Below are 18,389 nucleotides of genomic sequence, written 5' to 3' on the forward strand. Positions count from 1 at the left end.
TCCTATTGAGGGTCACCTTTGAATTCGTTGGGCTCCCCTGATTGCTCAGGCCTGCCCTGACTCCCTTACTTGTGGTGAGGCTCCTGGACCTTGCTGGTCCTGACACTGTACCTTCTTCACATTCCACTTTGGTTACAGTTACCAAGGCTTGCTGGTGCTTCCGGACACCGACCCTTCAACTCTTGACATCCGACATGGGACAGCTCGTGAATGGCTGGTGGTCTTCGACAGCATCTCCTGGCCCTCACAGCTGCAGCTCCAAGGTCACCGACAACTCTTCTGCAGCACCCAACATCGGTGGGCATTCATCTTCCGTGCCTCCAGGTCACTTCCAAGTGGCATAGACTCTGTCCCCTCTGCTTTCAGGTACTTCTCAACTTGAATCCACCTTTGGGTTCCACCGGACACTTTCACCTTCTCCAGCAGCGGCATCTTCCTGAAGTCCTCCATTGGGTTTGATTACGGTTTCCGACACCACTTCACACCTATGCACCCAGCTCCCCTGGGGCAGGTATCCTGGTACTTAATATATCCACGGGTGGGTGACCTTCTGTCTTCCACTGGGTTTCTTCAGGGTCCACTGGGAAGGGTCCTTCTTTAAAATTGCAACTGCGACTTATACGTTGATTTGTACGGAGCTCGCGGTCGTGTTCCTACACTGCACACAACCAAAGTGGGGCTCCTAGATACTCACCTTGGGTAGTTCATTGGGCCCCGGCACTTCTACATCCACAGAGTATGGTCTTCCCTTGAGTCGTGGTTCGCATACCACTATCTTAGTATATGGTTTGGTCTCCCCCTGGGGACCACTGTGTATTCTGTGCTACTTACCTGTTTCTATTACAAAGTATTGTGTGCATTGTATATATCTCCGACTAGGAGATATCTGTATATGTTAGTGTCTTCATAATAAATACATATTTTTATAGCGTGCAGCTCAATTTAGACTCCATCAAGCCATAATATGTGAAGTAACTACGTTTTTCCATCTACTATCTGACCAAAGAGCAACCCCCCGGGTCAATGACTATAAGAGTGTAATCAGTTTAAGCAAATAATTATGCAATGGGCTATGTGCCTATTCCCCTCCATAAATTTGCTCAGCCCTTCATGCACCTCTGTAGTTCTTCTGCATATGGGCTCTTCTCAAAACATATATGTGAGCTGTTTCAGACGTGGTTTAAGTTTGCAAAAGAATAACCACAAGCCACTGGTCCCAGGACAGGCACAGCAAGTGGAGAACACTTCTTTCCTTTGTGTTTTTGAATAGATCCAATTATGGTAGTTCCATGCTGGTACTGTTATCTGAAGATGGAAAGTGAACTATGGACCATGAATATGCTTAACATAACCTTCAGGTAGGTAGAGCGAGGGGTAGGTCACACGTGAATCTCCATGTTAGATACTTTAAAGCTGCAGTTCCTACGTAGTTCTCTGCCTTGACTTCAGGCACCTCAATTTTAACAACAACTGGGTTGGAAAGTTAGATCCTAGTAGGGAATTTATCTACATGTACATATAACCTTTTAGTATCCTGAGACATAACTTTGTCATTACCAATATACATTCCCCGCCCTGAGATATGGTAGGGGCATTTTAATCAGTTGGTCCTGAAGAAATGTGACGGATCTCTCCTGGATAATGCAGGCTAGAAACATGTCGACCATTTAATCACTTACCAAGAGATTGTCACGTTTTGTAGCACTTCCTTGACAATCTACACTCACCTGTTTTTAACCCTACCAAGAGGACTAATGATTAAAAAATGTAATGGGACCCTGTAGGTTGTCATAATACACTCTTCACCAAACACACCATTGAATTTCTACACACCCACAATTGCTGCTAACAAGAAAAGATCTCTACTAAAGAGCCCTCTTGCAATGCCCATAGGGCATTGCAGCACCAGCCTCACAAGGAGCTAAGCCCGATGTTGAAGCATGGCACCCACATGGGTGTGTGAGGGCAACAGCTTCCAATAAGTCCCTCATTTTTCATACATTCCATCCGTCCTACTTCTTCAAAGGAACATCTCCCCTCTCTTTATGTTGAAATATTCCATGGGTACAGGATCTTTAATTGCTCCTGGTCCCCCCTTCTTGTGATTGATCATGCCTTAATCGCTACCATTTTTAAGCCTCCAAACATAGGTATAAAGATTAAGAGATTGCAACATGCCAGCCAAGTTGTGTTGCACAATGCAGCACTCCCTCCTGCATAAATACTTCCCAACTCATGAAAGGTGTGTACTTCATTACACCTAATATTGGCTAGGTCATGAGCGACTTCTTTGATTTATGAGACTTTAATGAATAATTGCCTGGACAGCAAGGGTTGACAAAGTATGATGGGAAAGGCACATGGGATTGCTAAAGTACCGAATGGGATGTAGCATTGATGTTCCTCAAAGAGTACAAAAAGATCAAAAAGTGGTCAGAGCTTACACCAGTGCAATTGAAGGTAATTCACAGGGTCTCCTACAAAAGGATACAGCTGTACTACTTTGGTAAGATCCCTATGTCCATGTGTCTTAGAGGGTACGGGTAGGAAGAAAAAGCTACTTAACTTTGGTAACGTTCTTGATGGGTGCGGTCTCCCACCAGGGCAGCTCCTCACATATGAGGTGCGGGTGAGGTCATTTGAGCTGCTGTGGGGTGCGAGCAGGGAAGAACCTGAAACACATGTGGTCCTGCACACCCTGATCACATTGGGAACAGCGGGCCACCAAATCAAATGGTTTTACGCATCGCTACTCGAGTTTTCCTTGAACCCACTGTTGAAGCTGAGCGGTAAATAAGAGAGGCTCCTAGACCGAGAATTTACTGATACAGAATGGAGTAGAGTGTTACAGTCTCTTAAAAAAAATTCTCGGAATACCCGGTTAAAATATATCCAATTTAATTTCATACATATGTCCTACATGACCCCTCATTGTCTTTCTGCTGCCTTATGGAGGGGAGCCGAGAGGCTGCCCGAGATGTAGCCAGTTAGATGCAGAAACTTGCATATGACCTGGAGCTGTGACAAACTACACACCTTTTGGCAAGCAGTGCTGTCCAAGATTATTGATGCGCTGAGGCGTGCTCTCGGCTTAACAGTAGAGGTTTGCTTATTTGGACTGTTCCCCCTCCACTCAAATGTAACGTGGGATAGGTTTATAGACTTGGAGCTGGCCAAGAGACGAATTGCGGTGATGTTGAAGTTGACTACAGGGCAGCAGATTAACACTTGGACCCAAGAGGTGACTAAATGGGCTGGATCCGAGGGCAGAGCACTACATAGAGAAGAGTACGCCAGCATTCAATCGCAGACCGATAGAAAGATGCCCTATTTGTTTCGGAACTCCCGAGCCACTCCAATAGTTTGGATGAAGACAGTAGGACCCCCACGGACTGAGGTATTGAGATCAATAGGGACAGACCAGGGCTGACCACGGTAGAACTAGAGAGCTATTGTGACACCTTCCGCACCCCCCCACCTCCATGTGACACGACATGAAATAACATGTCTGCACTAGGCGGGGCTAAAGACTGGGCTCGCCTTGATCTACATTATTCCACAATGTTCACCACCCTTAAAATGCCTCTCGAACACCTTGTGGTACCCTAACCTGTGTTAGTTGAGTTCTTTGGTTTATGTATTATTAGTATTATATATGTTATGCCTTTCCATACATGGTTATTAAATGGCAGTTCAACACTTCCCACCCGACATCAAGGATCCCGGAGAGGGGAAGACACACGACGTTTCACGGTGGAATAATATTGAGGACACACAAACTGATGTAACTATCGGTCCTATTGAGTAAAGTGGATATGATTCACTATCCACTTAGCAGATCTCTTGTATCAACCCACTAGCAGAAAATTGCATGCACTGATACTGCTGGATAATGTCCTTATCAGCTGTACTCTACGTGTTGAAAGGATGTAATAATAAATATAAATGAGTCTGCAACGTAATGTATGTTAACAAAATGCCAATAAAGATATTCCCCCCCCAAAAAACGTTGGTAATGATCGACCTGCAGATAACTCATTTACTGAATAATCCCCAGCTGCCAGACTATATCTGACTAATGTTAATGGATTTTCTTAGCTAGTAGGGCTGGCAGGCTGCATCTTTGCGCTGGAAACAATGTCACTGGGGAATATAGCACTGGGTCAAGTACATTACTAATGTCAGTTCCTTGCCCATTTACTTCTGTGGCCTTAAAAGCAGAAATAAGGAACAGATTGATTCTGAGGCAGCGTAGTGCAAAAAGCAGACTTGAAACCTTATTACTGTTGAACAATTAACTCCATTAAGAACAAAGAGGCATGTAGCATCAGTGAGGTGTGTGCAGGTAGAGAACCTAGCTGAAAGAATTTAATTTTTCTTCAGAAGGATACTTTTACCTGCAGATACCTCACCTGTTGAAGAGGCTTTAGAGCAGTATTTTCCCAGCCACAGGAACACCTCTTAGAAGCACGGACTTTGCTCTGGTGGAATGAGCGAAGATTTCTTCGGGTTGGTCCCTCTTGGCAACGGTATAGCACATTTTGGTGCACAAGATGATCATGCAGAATAAAATTCTCTTATGGACCTTCTTGCCATTCTTGTTGCCTGCCCAACTCACAAAGAGCCTATCCTCTGACCTGAACTCCTTTGGAGGCTAATATAATAATTGACTGCGATCCTGTGGTAGAGCCGGTATAATCTCTATTGCTCCTTTGTGTGATGGAATGGAAGGTAAAAGGTAAAAGGGGTGATGGACTGCCCCTGATGGAATGGGGTTTCCAACTTGGTTCTTAATGCTAAAGCAGCTGTGCTTTCCAACGTGTCGGAGAAAAAGCACATGAAAAGCGGCTGAATACCCAGTGCCTGCAACTCACTGATGTGCCTTGTTGAGGTAATGGGCACAATAACAAGTCTTGAATGTTACATAAATTCAACTAGCACCTGTGTAGGGGCTCAAAAAAGCACCCATCAAAAAAGTCAGAACAAAAGTTACATCCCATTGAAGCATCACAAATGGTGCTCTAGTTAACATATTGTCAGTCAGTTCAAGAACCCGATGATGACTGGGGATTTGAAAAGAGATGGCTGAAATGGAAGAATGATAAATGCAGACAGGACTACAATTTATCCTTTGACAGTGCACATTGCACAGCCCTGCTGGGATAGTTACAGAGCAATATGAAGTACTCCCAACAAGTGTGGGTCTACATCCTGCTTCATACACTAAGTGATACATTTGTTTAACTTTCCAGAGTAGAACAAGGTGACAGAATAATGTTGACCACCTCCATTAGCAGCTCGAAGGAGCGCAGGTATCCCTGCCCAATCTCCTGTCATAAAGGTGGAGGCTCTGGAGATTGGAAAGCATCACATGCCCTTATGACTGGGAGAGGAAGTCTGGCAGGAGGGGTAGCTGGATCTATGGACACAAGTGGTGTCTCAAGAAGTCTGTGTATGACACCGTCTGGTGTGATAAGAATGGCCATGGCCTAATCCTGTTCATTCTAACTTAAAACCCAAGAAATCAAGGGATGGGGAGAAAATGCATAGTGAAGTGGAATACTCTGCTTCCACCAAAATGCAAGTCCCAGGCTCTCTGCAATGGATACTGGAGGGCACAGATCGGCGGGTACGTAAAATATTACTTACCCAGTAAGCATCTGCTCATGGCATGAAGTGCTGTAGATTCACATGCTTAGCATAATCCCGCCATCTAGTGTTGGGCTCGGAAGTGTGCAAGTTGTTTTTCTTCAAAGGAAGTCTTTTGAGTCATGAGGTAAAGTGATTTCTCTCTTGCTAGTAACTCCATTGTTCGATTGCTTTTCTGCAAGGCCAGTGAGGATGGAATGTGAAGCATGGCGTAGTATAGTGGTAAATATTCTTGATAAATAATTTATTTGTTGATTAATTAAAATCATTACAGTCGATTAAAAAAACCATACATGAACAATAAAAAACGACATTATAACTTCAAATTCACTAAAAAAAAGGAAAAAGACTTGACCAATTCCTGTTTTAAGAGGCCACAGCGTAAAGTTTCATAAGGTTAACATTTACAAAATCATTATGTACACAAATAAACCACTTAAGCCAGTTAACTTAGCAACAGTAGGAAGCATGAGCAGTGAGCAATGTTCATGGCGACAGTTCTTAACAGATAAAATATATATTACATAAACCCGCAAATTAGATGATATCAATAAAGTTGACAATTGAGGTAAATGGCAAATAGTAAAGTGCATTTGTGCTGACGTTATAATCACAATATAATCCGACTAAAATTCAAAAGTCTTTATTCTCTAGATATACTTATAACCACATAAATGGTGTATGTACCTATTTTATAAGACTGCGTCATCACAAGATAATAGTTTTATTTCAGCTATTAAAATAAACTTAACAAAACGAAAAGTTATTCGTGGCGATACGCCAGTGAGACATGTGATGATGGCATTTCTACAAGATCTTACACCCAGTTAATTAAAAATGGATTTTAATAGGAATTTCAGCTCATCTAATAATTGGGGACACAAAGTTACAATATGAAGTAGTGTTTCATCACATAATCCACACAGCCTATATACTTTGGAAGGTTTTTTTCCATTTGGGAAATCCATTCTTAGATGGATATCGCCCAAACCGTATTAACATAAATCTATTTTTAAAAAACGGTTTTAGATGGGACAGCAAATATGGTTGTGGTTTAAATTTTCCAAAAGAGTTAGCAACTGACCATGAATGGATCTTTTTCCTAAGCTCATCATTGTCAGTTATGGTCGACAGTAAGTTAACGGATTGATTTATTGATCTTTTAAATGCGTGTTTACTACTAACTTTGTCTTCTAAATTTGGGCATTCAAAGTTAAGTAAGCACTCATTTTAAAAATTATCTCCAACTGCTTGCATGATCACTCCTCAGAATCTCATGCCAACACTGACACGAGAACCTTTTTCTGATCGTGATAATGATAGCAAAGATGGTAAATAAGTAGATTGATTGTCTTTTTAGTCCAAATTCTAATCTTACGTTGGCACGGATTATATTTCTGGGAATCCTATAGACTGATTTATAAACTTTTATCTGAATGTCATCTAAGATTTTTGCATCTGTGCCAAAAAAGATCATCAAACCGTATTCCAGAGATGGAATCAGTTTAGCTTTCATGACCTTCAGCAAGTGCTCATAATTTGGGCATAATAACTTATCCCTTAACTTTCTAAATGCAAATGATAGCGATGTTGCCTTTGCCCCAAGGTTCCTGAAATGCTGCCCAAATGACATGTTCTCATCAAATGTAATTCCTAGATATTTGTACGATTTTACTGATTCAATAAACAACCCATTAATGTTCAATACTTTTTAACCTACTTTCTTTCCTCTTATAGTCCTCATTTTGTCTTTTTAGTCTTTATTTTAAGACTGTTCAGATAACATATTGATTAAAAGAATCAACTATTCTTTTTAAACCTACGGTGTAGTAGAGTGAGAAGTCCATGCCAAATAAATGTGTGATAACTTTAAAAAGTATATGTAACACACACAGGTGTCTGGGGAGGAGGATGGGTGCATGTGAATATATAGCGTCCGAGGCATGTGTGGCTGTAGAGATACACATGCTTAGCATATACTGAAAAGCAGTCCTCCTCAATAAGCGGTGGCTAACCTGCGAGTGTTACAGTTGTTTGAAATAGTGTACAAAGAACTGCTTAGCCAACATTGGCTTGTTGTCGGGCCAGCACATCCACACAGTATATTTGATAAATATATTAAGTGCAGACCATGTAGCTGCTTTACATAATTAAGCTATAGGAATATTTCCTAGGAAGGCCACTGCAGCTCCTTTTATAGGAGTGGAGTGAGCGCTAGGAGGTAATATGTAAAGTTATTTTAACTTTAGCATAGCATGTCTGAATGAATTTGACAATTCAAAGTGCAATGCCGGATTTAGAAATGGCCTTTTCTTTGTATAATTTTGAAAAAGTAACAAAGAGTTGTTGTGTTTTCCAACATGACTTGGTTTCAGCAATATAATATATAAATGCTTATTTTACATGTAGGGTACGTAGAGCCTTTTCCATGATTCAGCTTGAGCAAAAAATACTGGCAATTCGATAGAGTGATTAAGGTGGAATTGAGACACCACCTTCGGAAGAAATTTAGGTATGGTACGTAGTAACACTCAATTTTTATGTATTTGGAAGAAGAGTTCTTCTAAAGATATTGCCTGAAGCTCACTGACACGTCTCAGTGAAGTGACAGATACTAGAAATGATACTTTCCACGATAAAGACTGAAGGGGTCAGGAGTAGAGGGGCTCAAATGGAGGGCTCATTAATTTTATAAGTACCATATTAAGAATCCAAGTAGGAGGAATAACTCTTAAGATCTTCTAAGAAGGCTTTAATGACAGGAATCCTGAATAGAGAGATGTGCTGTCTGTTTTGCCGATTTACAACAACTGCTGCCAGGTGTAGTCTTATAGAAGTAAAAGCTAGACCAGAAACATATAAAAGGAACAGATAACAGACAATGGCCTGTTCAGTAGGTTGTAATGGATCATTTTGTTTGAAAAGATAGTAGTGGACAAATCTTTTCCACTTTGCAGCATAACAAGAACGAGTAGTTAGTGTACGTGTTTCTTTAAGATGTCCATACATGATTGTGGTAGGTTCAAATAACCAAACTCAAGGACTTCATGAGCCAGATCACAAGGTTGAGGGACCAGGGGTCTGGATGCCCAATTTCTTCATGGTTCTGTGTGAGAAGGACCTGACTCTTCAGCAGTATCTTGTAGGGAATTACTGAAAGTTCCAGGAGTGTAGTGAACCACGGTTGCCATACCCATGTGGGAGCTACTAGAATGAGAGAGAGATGTCTACCGAAATTTGCGGACTACAAACGGAAGCAGCGGGAGAGGTAGAAAAGCGTGAGCAAATATTCCTCACCAACCCATCCATAGGGCATGCCCAGTGACTAAGTCTGGGTGACCCCCCAAACCCCCCCCCCCACACCTTAAGTACGGGAGAAGGAGTTGTTGGTGGAGCTCCCGTTTGTGGACTTGTTGACACCTCCTGCTGAGATCTGCAGAGCTGTTATTTGCTCCCTGTAGTTATTACGCTAACAGATGATTTTGGAGATAGTACATGGCAGTCATGTTGTCTGTTTTAATCAAGACTACTTTGCCAATCAAGTGGGGAAGGAAGGCTTTGAGCGCAAGACGAACAGCTAGCAACTCCAAGTGATTGATAGGGAGAAATTTCTGGCTGAGCGTCCAGCACCCCTGGACAGTGAGAAGCTGATTATGCACTGCCCAGCCCATGAGGGAGGCATCCGTTGTTATGGTCCCTGCGGAACTAGGTCCAGGAAAGGGCGTACATTTAAGAGATTGTTGGTGTTCCAGCATTGCAGTGAGTGGTAACCTTGACGACCTACCAATACTAGATCCTCTAATTGACCCTTTGCTTGAGACCATTGGCAAGCTAAGCACCCCTGCAATGGACGTATGTTGGGTCTGGCATGAGGTACTATGACTATGCATACCGAGGGGACACACGACTGTCCTTACTGTTATTTGCTGATGAGGCTGGAGCAGAGGAATAATCATTTGAAAGGATTTAACTTGGGCAGTACTGGAGTAAGCTAGCCCTCTCTGTGAAATTAGGGTGGCTCCTAGTTAGGGGTATATTTTGAGAGGCTGTAGATTGGATTTGACCTCATTGATAGTAAATCCTAGTTGATGAAGTAAGTTTATAGTGGCTTGAGTGTAAGTAGCACTTTTGACAAGTAGAACTTTTGATGATCCAATTGTCTAAATATGGAAAAAAGTTTGATTTGCCTGTGAAGGTGAGCTGCTACTACTGCGAGCCTTTTGGCAAAAATCATGGGCGCAATAGTGACACAGAATGGGAGCACCTTCAATTGGTTGTTTATGACAAACCTGAGGTATTGGCGATGTGCCGGGTGAAAAAGAATGTGGAAATAGGCATCTTTGAGGCCAAGATCTGCCATGACGTCCCCTTGTTATAGTTGTGGGATGACATCTTGAAGAGTAAGTATTTGAAAGTGCTCTAATAGGATATATCGGTTTAGGGGTCTGAGGTCCAAGATTGGTCTCACAGACCCGTTCTTTTCGGGAACAAGTTAGCAGAGTGAATAGACACCAGTGCCTTGCTGGTGTGTTGGCACTGGTTCTTTGGCCCCTTTTTTTGTTTTTTAGAAGTGCTTGAACTTCCTCTTTGATCAACTGCTGATGCTGTGGCAAGAGTTTTTGTTTGCGAAGTGGGATGTTTGGAGGTAAGGAAGTGAGCTCCAGACAATAACCATGTCTAGTAATATACCAACACACACTGGTCAGAGGTGATGGCGGGAAAGAACTCTTGCAGTCGACCCAGACAGGTGTTATGTGGTCGGGGGATAGGAGGGAAGTCAGGGTTTGGTGGAGGTGGCGTAGGGTTTAGTGAAACCACCTTTGGCTATGACCCTGATATTATTGCCCCATATGAGCTCCTGTAGTAATCCCTGGGTGAGGTGGTGTGTAGCTGGTAAGAGGCTTAGGGATCTGTAGGGGTAGAAATTGTCCCTCCATGATAGAGGGAGCGGCTAAAGGAGCCAAGTTGAGATAATGTTCGCAATGCTCCCGTAGCATTGGCTGTCTAGTTATCTTTCTTTATTTTCTCCAGTACAGTGTCTACTTGAGGGCCAAAGAGGTGTTCGCCTTTAATAGGAAGTGCAAGGATGTTTTGTTGCATTTCAGGTTTGAAACCAGAAACCCTAAACAAGGCATGACACCTCAGGGGTACAATCAAATTATTGCTTCTAGCTGCTTTTTCAGCTGCATCAAGGGTGTGGCGAATAGAAGTGTTCGCAATTAATTTATCCTCTGAGGCGATATCATATGCCATTTTTTTTATCTTTCTCAAGGAGATGTTGGAGGAACTCCTCCATCTCGTCCCAATGAGCTTTATCGTATCAGGAGAGCAGGCCAAACAAGTTGGCAATTCTGTATTGGAGTAAGTCGCCACCCTATTCCCTGCTGCATCTATCTTTTTACTTTCTTTGTCTGGTGGGGGCGTCTCATCAGATGTTTGCGAGTTTGCCCATTTTCTCACTGTAAGAGAGTCAGGAGAGAGTTGGCCTCTAATGTATGCAGTGTCAGTTGTGGGTGGTTTATACTTCTTATCGACCCTTGGGGTAATGACATATACCTTAAAGATTTCAGTGTTTATTTAAGCATCCCCTTAAGCATCAGCTGATACTGTGCAAAGCGCTGGCTAGAGGAGAGGGTCTCAGACAAAAAGACTTCCTCTTGCGTTGCTATGTGGAGCTGAACCTCACAGTATGTAGTTGCCCTGCCTATGATGTCATAGTAGGTAGTGGTATCATCTGGGGTAGACGGCTTTGCTATGAAAAGATAGGGGTTTGTCTCAATAGGTGGGTCCATGTCATAAGTGTCCCAAAAGGTAATCCTGAGCTAGAATGAAGTACTGATTTCAGTCATCCTCTTCCTCCCAGAAAGAAGGAATAGAACCATCATGGAAAAATGATTCGGGTGAAGGTGGTGCAGCAGGTAGTGTTGGTGGGATGGGATGCATTGGGCTAGTTGCCTTGTCAGCCTTCTTTCTATGCTTTGGTGGTATAGGTATGTCCAAAGCCTTCTCAAAGCAAAGATGTCTATTTGCTGGTTGTGCATCAGGATGAGGAGGTCTAGCTATGATACATACAGTGACCAGATAAATGACCCAAAGTTTTTGGCGTAAGTCTATTTCCTTCTGCATGCGTTGAAGCACAGGCTCCACTGTGTCTGTTTCGACCATGTGCTTTGCGAAGGAGTTTGATTTCCGCTCCAATGCAACCTTTGATGTCGAGCCTTTTTTCATGTTGAAGCTTTCGATGCCGATCCTCTCCACTCCGCAGCTTTCAATGCCGTAGGTCTTGGGTCGATGGGCGATTTCGATAACAAGGTGGTACCGACCCTCTGGTGTCTGATGTTTGGCTGGACTCCGATGGGAAACGATTGGATAATATGTGTTTTCTGCTGTGTTTTTGGCACAGGTGTCCATGACTGAGCGGGTCCGACACAGCTGCCCGGTGCCAACCATGGCCCGAGAGCAGTGGTGGCCCAAGTAAAGATTTTCATCAATCCAGAGTCTTAGGAAGGGGTTGCTGGGGCCGGGATGGAGGGGGCACTGTACTCCGTTTGTCCCGGAGTGATGACGTGCACTTCAAGCTCAGAGCCCGAGTTGTATCCAGGCAAAAAGGAGCCCCATTTCCTGCCAACACCTGGGTGTTGACTTCCTCCTAAGGGTCTTCGGTATCGGAAGGATTTGGAGTGTCCTCAGCTCTGCGACAAGACATTTTGAGTTGTCGAGCTCTTCAATCCCGCAGCGTCTTTTAGGACTAAAAGGATTTACAGGGCTCACAGGGGGCTTCTTGATTATCAGGAGAGAGGAACAAGTTACCCACATGATGTTGATTGGTATGTGGGTACTTGGCGTGGCATCAAGGGTAGAACCTTAAAGGCATTTGTTACATCACCTGTTGGACATGGTGTGGAGGGAATGTGAAAGATAAAGTCCTCCCCGAAGGATGAAGGACCACCAGGGCTGTGATAGTTTTGAGTCGCCCCAACGAGGTCGACATCGATGGAGAGACGACGGAGACTGAAAAGAATTGCATTTCATAACAATACTGACTGTAAGGTATGGAAGAGAGAAACGACGACTGTGTCAAACTAGATCACAGGAGCACATGTTGGAACCAGTTGATGGAAGAAAACAATTTAACAATGGAGTGGATGTCCATGCACAATACCGCCAAGAGGAGTAGTCACTCTACCTCATGACTCAAAAGGCTTTCTTCGAATAAAAACTGCTTGCACACTTCCGAGTCCAACACTAGACGGCAGGATGCCACACATGCCTCAAACTAAATGTTCTCTAGAATAGCAAAAAAGATCTGCCTGAGGGATAAACCAAAGGGCAAAGAAGGTTTGGGTTGAGAAGCCACTCGTTGTCTGCGTGGGCACTATATAACTCCAGTTACGTCACCCTGCCATGGTTTCCAGCAGTGAGCAGAGCCAGCACTGTCGAAAAGTATCGGAGAACTCTGAAAAGGGGAATCTTCAAGTAGAATTATCTATAAAAAAGGATCACTTTCACACCACAGGACAGTGTCTCAAAATCCAAAACTTCTAGCAAGATGTTAAAGTGCTGGGGAGGACAGTTGCTACACCAGTCGTAACAGTGCTTCTGAGAATACGCAATGACCAAGAAGTACCAATAGCACCAAACAATCGGAAAAGGGTAGGAACCCTGGTTGCCTTATTTATATGTTAGACTGACTCCATGACGGCTAGACTGGGAAAAATGGAACACAGCAAGTAAATGTCACTGAATCTGCAATGCATCAAATCATGACACATATGAGATGACAGTACTTTTGCTGTTTGTTGATTTGAAAAAAACATTAATCAATACAATAAAAATACCAAAAAAGAGATTTCTCAGGCCGTGTCTCAAGTACTTTGTATGCACTGCTCAGCCTGTAACTGCCACCTGATGAGTAACCAGAAAGAAGAGAAGGAATGGAAGCTTGTACAGGACATGTTACAAGGCATTACATCCTTTTATAGTAGTCAGTGTTTGTGCGGTCTCATTATTTCTCTTCCAACTGCACCTGTCATCTGCCTCAACCCTACCTGTTTTAAACTAACACGTTGTATTGTATTCAGTATTGGCTGGCAAGAGAGGTTTTTATTTTCTTCCCCATATAAGTTGCAAACAGATGCAATGCTGCATCAATTTTCCTGAAGTTAACATACATATGATTTCACTGACTCATCTCATATGCCTTCATTGGTTTGATTTGCTTCTTTATGGGGACGACATACATATTGTATTAAAGTTCCAGGGCAACGTCAAGTCTGCATCTACTCAGCTATACAATTTCCTGGCCACTACAGAGAAGGGTGAGCAAACATTTGAAACTGAACAGCGACAAAATGGTGTGTCTCCGTCCAGTTAGGCCATCACTGTTCTGGGACCTTCCTCCTTGTGCCCAAAGCCAACTTTGTTAACATAAAAAAAGAATCTTGGAGTTCTGCATTAACGAACACAAATCAGGTCAATGTATAAGTAAAGACTTGCTTTTTCCAACTCTGCCTCTTTAAGCACATGCTATACTTGTTTTTTCGCAAAGGTGCAAATGATCAACATGTTTTATAAACACATCTTTGCTATTGCAAACCCTGTTTATCTTGACCTTCCAGTCGATCCGATTCAAAAGCTGCAAAGAGATCTGCATTCTATGGCAGGACCGGAGGTGGGGGGTGAACCGCCGACGGGGAAGGATCCGATGCTGGGGCAGGCGCTGGGATGAGGGCCGCAATTTTGGCGTACGCCTCATCCAAACGCGCAGTCAGGCGTTGCTCCAGGGGCACAATCGCTTGATCCACCGCCTTGTAGATGGAGTCATCAACCGCCAGGTAAAAGTCATCATCCAAGGGGTACAATTTAGAAGGTCTTCCTCCGTGTACTGGCCTGACTCCCCCTGCATACTGAGGTAAGTTGGGCTCAACAGAAGGGAGGTACAGCAGAGCCGTTTGCAAAAAACCCCAGAGGGCACACTGTGGGACTGGGGAAACCCAGAGGATATGGTGGCACAGAGGCACGAATTTCGGGACTAGCCCAGGGAACGCCACAGCCCTCTATGTACTAGGGCACCACCCAGTAAAGCGTACCCTTGCGCTACACTCTAGCGCTAATTACGACCCTTTCAGGGTGTTTATTAACAGGATACAACCCACTCTGGGCGTCACAACTGAGGGAAAACCTAAATTACGACCCCGCAGGGTGTCAGCACTGGGTGGCCAGGGACATCGCTGAAACTGTGAAAACGCGGTAAAAAACGTGTTTAAAACGCGAATTATAGCGCGCCTACCAGCAGAGAGAGCACTGCCCCCTAGCAGCGCCTGAGCACATCGCACTCCACTGGGACAACAAATCGCGTTAGGAGCGCCAAAGCGTCCCGCGATGATCAGGGGACCTGTAGGGGGTCGAAAAACACCAGCGCTATACAATAAAGTCACACGCTGCTCACAGAAATCTCCAAAACCCAGGAGAGAGGAACAAAAACACTTAACTTGCTGCTGAGCAGCGAAGAAAGAGGAAGAGGGAGGAGCCGCAATGCATGATGGGTGCTGCCGGAGCATGAAGACTAAAGAAGGACTTATGTTTCAATTTCCTGTTTTTCCCTAATGTTCATGGGAAAAGTAGTTTGTGTATGTTTTTCTTGCTGCTGTGTTAGAAATAAAGTGAAGAAAGTAAGGCATAATCCTCGCCTCCGAGTCCTTAATAGAATTGGAACTTACCAGCACTAAAGCTAGGCAAATTCTCATTCTGCATCAAGATTGCTTTTCCGCTTCAAGCCCTGAAACCATGTCTCTTCTGTGTTGGCCTCTTGCTTACATTGAAGAAGCGGAATGTTTTCAAGTCAATGTGTCTTATTCTCAAAGTAATGCCTTCTTCTTGTAGTTTTCATCTTAATTTCCAACTCTAACTTTACAAGCCGCCTCATGTTTTAAAATCTCAGAACAAACTTCTGATCACAGGTCCTATCTTTCGTCTTGAGACCCTCTGCGGTTGCATTTTCAGCTGCTATATAGTGGTATGCTTTACCACTGAACTTGAGACAAATCCGTGACTGACTGAGGTAAAGAAGAACATTAAAAACGTCTGTTTTCTTAAAATAATTATTTCCCTGCTTAATTTGTTGCTGGCTTGCTTTGCACCAAGATATACAACTATATGGGGGTGAAAGTTATGCATTACAAAACAATAAACAAACATGCAAAGAGTGGTTGAAGGATTGGAAAGCCACAATTTAGCTAATGTGACTAGACTGATTCAGCCAGTGTAGGCCTGATCAGGCACAGGCACCCGTAGGGAGGCTGTTAGTAGTTTGACTGCTATCATCCACTGTAGACTCAGGATGTCCCTTGCCTCTTAAGGCCTGTAATGCAGATGATCATTACACTCACATTCTTCAAAAAAATCAAACAATTTAGGGCAACCCTACCTGATGTGTGGGGTGTTACCTGCGTTCAACATGCACTCCAGCAAAAGCCCAATCTGCTGCTATTTGTAGCCTTAAGCTCAAAATGGGTGTAATACTACTGGCACAGCATTTCATCAGTACATCAATGACCTAGATATTCATGCATGAATCCTGCTCCATTTCTCCTCGATTTTCTTCCCCTGTTCAAGTTACAATTTGGTGCGTGACAGATCTTAAACCCTTTATGGTTGTGCCAATACTTTATAGAAGGCTAAAAGCACACCATGTGCATCAGAGGAGTTCAGAATGAATCCATGAAGACCATATGGTTCCTGTAGGTACATAAGTGACTTCTATATACATCTCTCATTGTCTGTTTTAATAATAAATTACCATCATGTTCTCTATTAACTTCAAATTCGTCTTAATTTTTGGGAACAATTGTATAACCCTTTTCCTCAAAATGTGCCTCAGCATTGTACAGTCACCTTCCCTCCATGTACAGAAGATATTCACCACACATCAGAGGGGGAAATGTGGGTTAGTTTTGCTGTAGAATAAGTGTAGTAGGGTAGAATTCAAAGTCAAATTTGGTTGCAAACATATCCAAGGATGAAACCAACACTTGAGTTCTGACACTAATGGTCTCGGTCACTTACTTTTTGGGATTCACAATCAACCCACACTCCGCTTTCCTGTCACCACATGGAGCATAAAAAACAATGTTTGTCGGAACAGAGAACTATCCAATCACATGCATGGCTAATCAGCCCATAGGGAAGGAAATAGGGTGTAAGGAAACAGCAATAGTTCTAAAAAGATATCTTCTTCCTGATGCTTTATGTACAATAAGCTAAAAAATATGAATGTAGCAGTGAACACACCCGAGATACAAGCCCCCCTCAAGTACCCAGTAGGGACTGTAAAGAAACATATAAATACATTTTACTGGGGTAGCAGATGAAAACATAATCCCCGGATACAACCCCACCTGCATTGTATTTGAATGGAGCCAACCCATGATGCTAGGGCAACAAGACTCATTAATAAACCAAGCACTATGTATTCCTTGAGAGCATTTCATGAAAAAAGTTATAATACAGATGTTTACCTCTACCTCGCCTGGGCGCGTAATTGTCCATCCTTTCACTGCCCACCTTTTCTTTGTGAGGTCCTCGGCCGCTGGGTTTTCCATCCTCACCACCATCCTTTACCTCCCCCTTGCCTTCAACTGCTACCTCCATCATACTCTCTACTCCAGAATCCACCAAAGCCACAATTCGGCTTTCAGGAACAATTGCATTTTCTGTTAAGTGATCGTGTTCTACGTTCAGCTTATGTGAAGACTGTGCTACCTGAATTGAAAGGCTGACATCTGAAAGCTGAAAAAAACAAAAAAGAAATCAGTGACACAGAAGGTTGTGAGATTTTTAATACTTAACATTAGTAGATCTATTTGACAAGTAAATGACTCTTTCCAAAGCTGTTTTCAATACGCATGTGACATGGGTAAACGTGCTTGTAATTTGTTTAGAATCATGATGATCTGAAGCGGCTGCAGGTGTAGTACCTTGAGGATACTAGGTTTTGAGGCAATAATCAAACCAAAACTCTTGTTACCGGTACGTTTTCATCCTTCTGAAGCATAGAAGTATCTATAAACCACATTTCTCAATAACATTTTCGGAAGGAACACATGTACTAACATCAAGACACAGAGTCTGTTATTTTAACTATATTTAGGGTTTTTGTAAACCACTATTAACCACGGTCCGAAGCACTTTAGGTGACAAAACATATACAGAGAAGTGGGTGGCAGTCTAGTTGTTCCCATGGCCTAGTTGTAAAGTCAAGTAGTCCAAATTGTCCAACGGGTGAAGGTGGGACATGCAGCATGGCTATCTGCAAAATGTGTTATATACATTCTGCGTGTTCCTCTCTCCCTTCAGTGTTTTACCTTATCCCAAGTTTACTCTTTGCACTCTGCAGAGGTCTGCATGCATAATGTGGAGAAAGAGAGAGAGAGAAAGTGTTTCTTTAAATATATGTGCAACATGACATTTTCAAAGTATGAGCTTAAAAATTGGTACCTGCCTAAAAGATATTTTTATGGGGACAATCATTCAAACATAAACTATTTTACTACTGAAAGGAATTGAAAATGCCTGACAAACTAAACTTTCCATATCCTTTGCTATAGCAACTGTTATTTTTCCTGATCGGAGCCATGTTTCTTGTAGTTTATCCTCAACACAGTTGATATGATCAAAATGTTAATGTGTATCAAACCAATGACCCCTACAGGGGTACCCAAACCAGGACTACCTTTCCCACA

At 43.0% G+C, this 18,389-nt stretch overlaps 1 protein-coding gene across 4 annotated transcripts in view; it reads right to left on the minus strand.

Annotated features, from left to right (window-relative positions):
- ACBD5 (acyl-CoA binding domain containing 5) overlaps nucleotides 1–18,389 on the minus strand; it is a 427,382-nt gene that overhangs the window by 98,542 nt on the left and 310,451 nt on the right. For all 4 annotated transcript variants that reach the window (XM_078663408.1, XM_078663406.1, XM_078663407.1 and 1 more), the window contains one exon: nucleotides 17,166–17,436. In XM_078663408.1, coding sequence (XP_078519534.1) covers nucleotides 17,166–17,436 — 271 coding nt within the window. The remainder of the gene's footprint in view (nucleotides 1–17,165; nucleotides 17,437–18,389) is intronic.

The sequence above is a fragment of the Lissotriton helveticus genome, chromosome 10, assembly GCF_964261635.1.
Source record: "Lissotriton helveticus chromosome 10, aLisHel1.1, whole genome shotgun sequence".
NCBI lineage: Eukaryota > Metazoa > Chordata > Amphibia > Caudata > Salamandridae > Lissotriton > Lissotriton helveticus.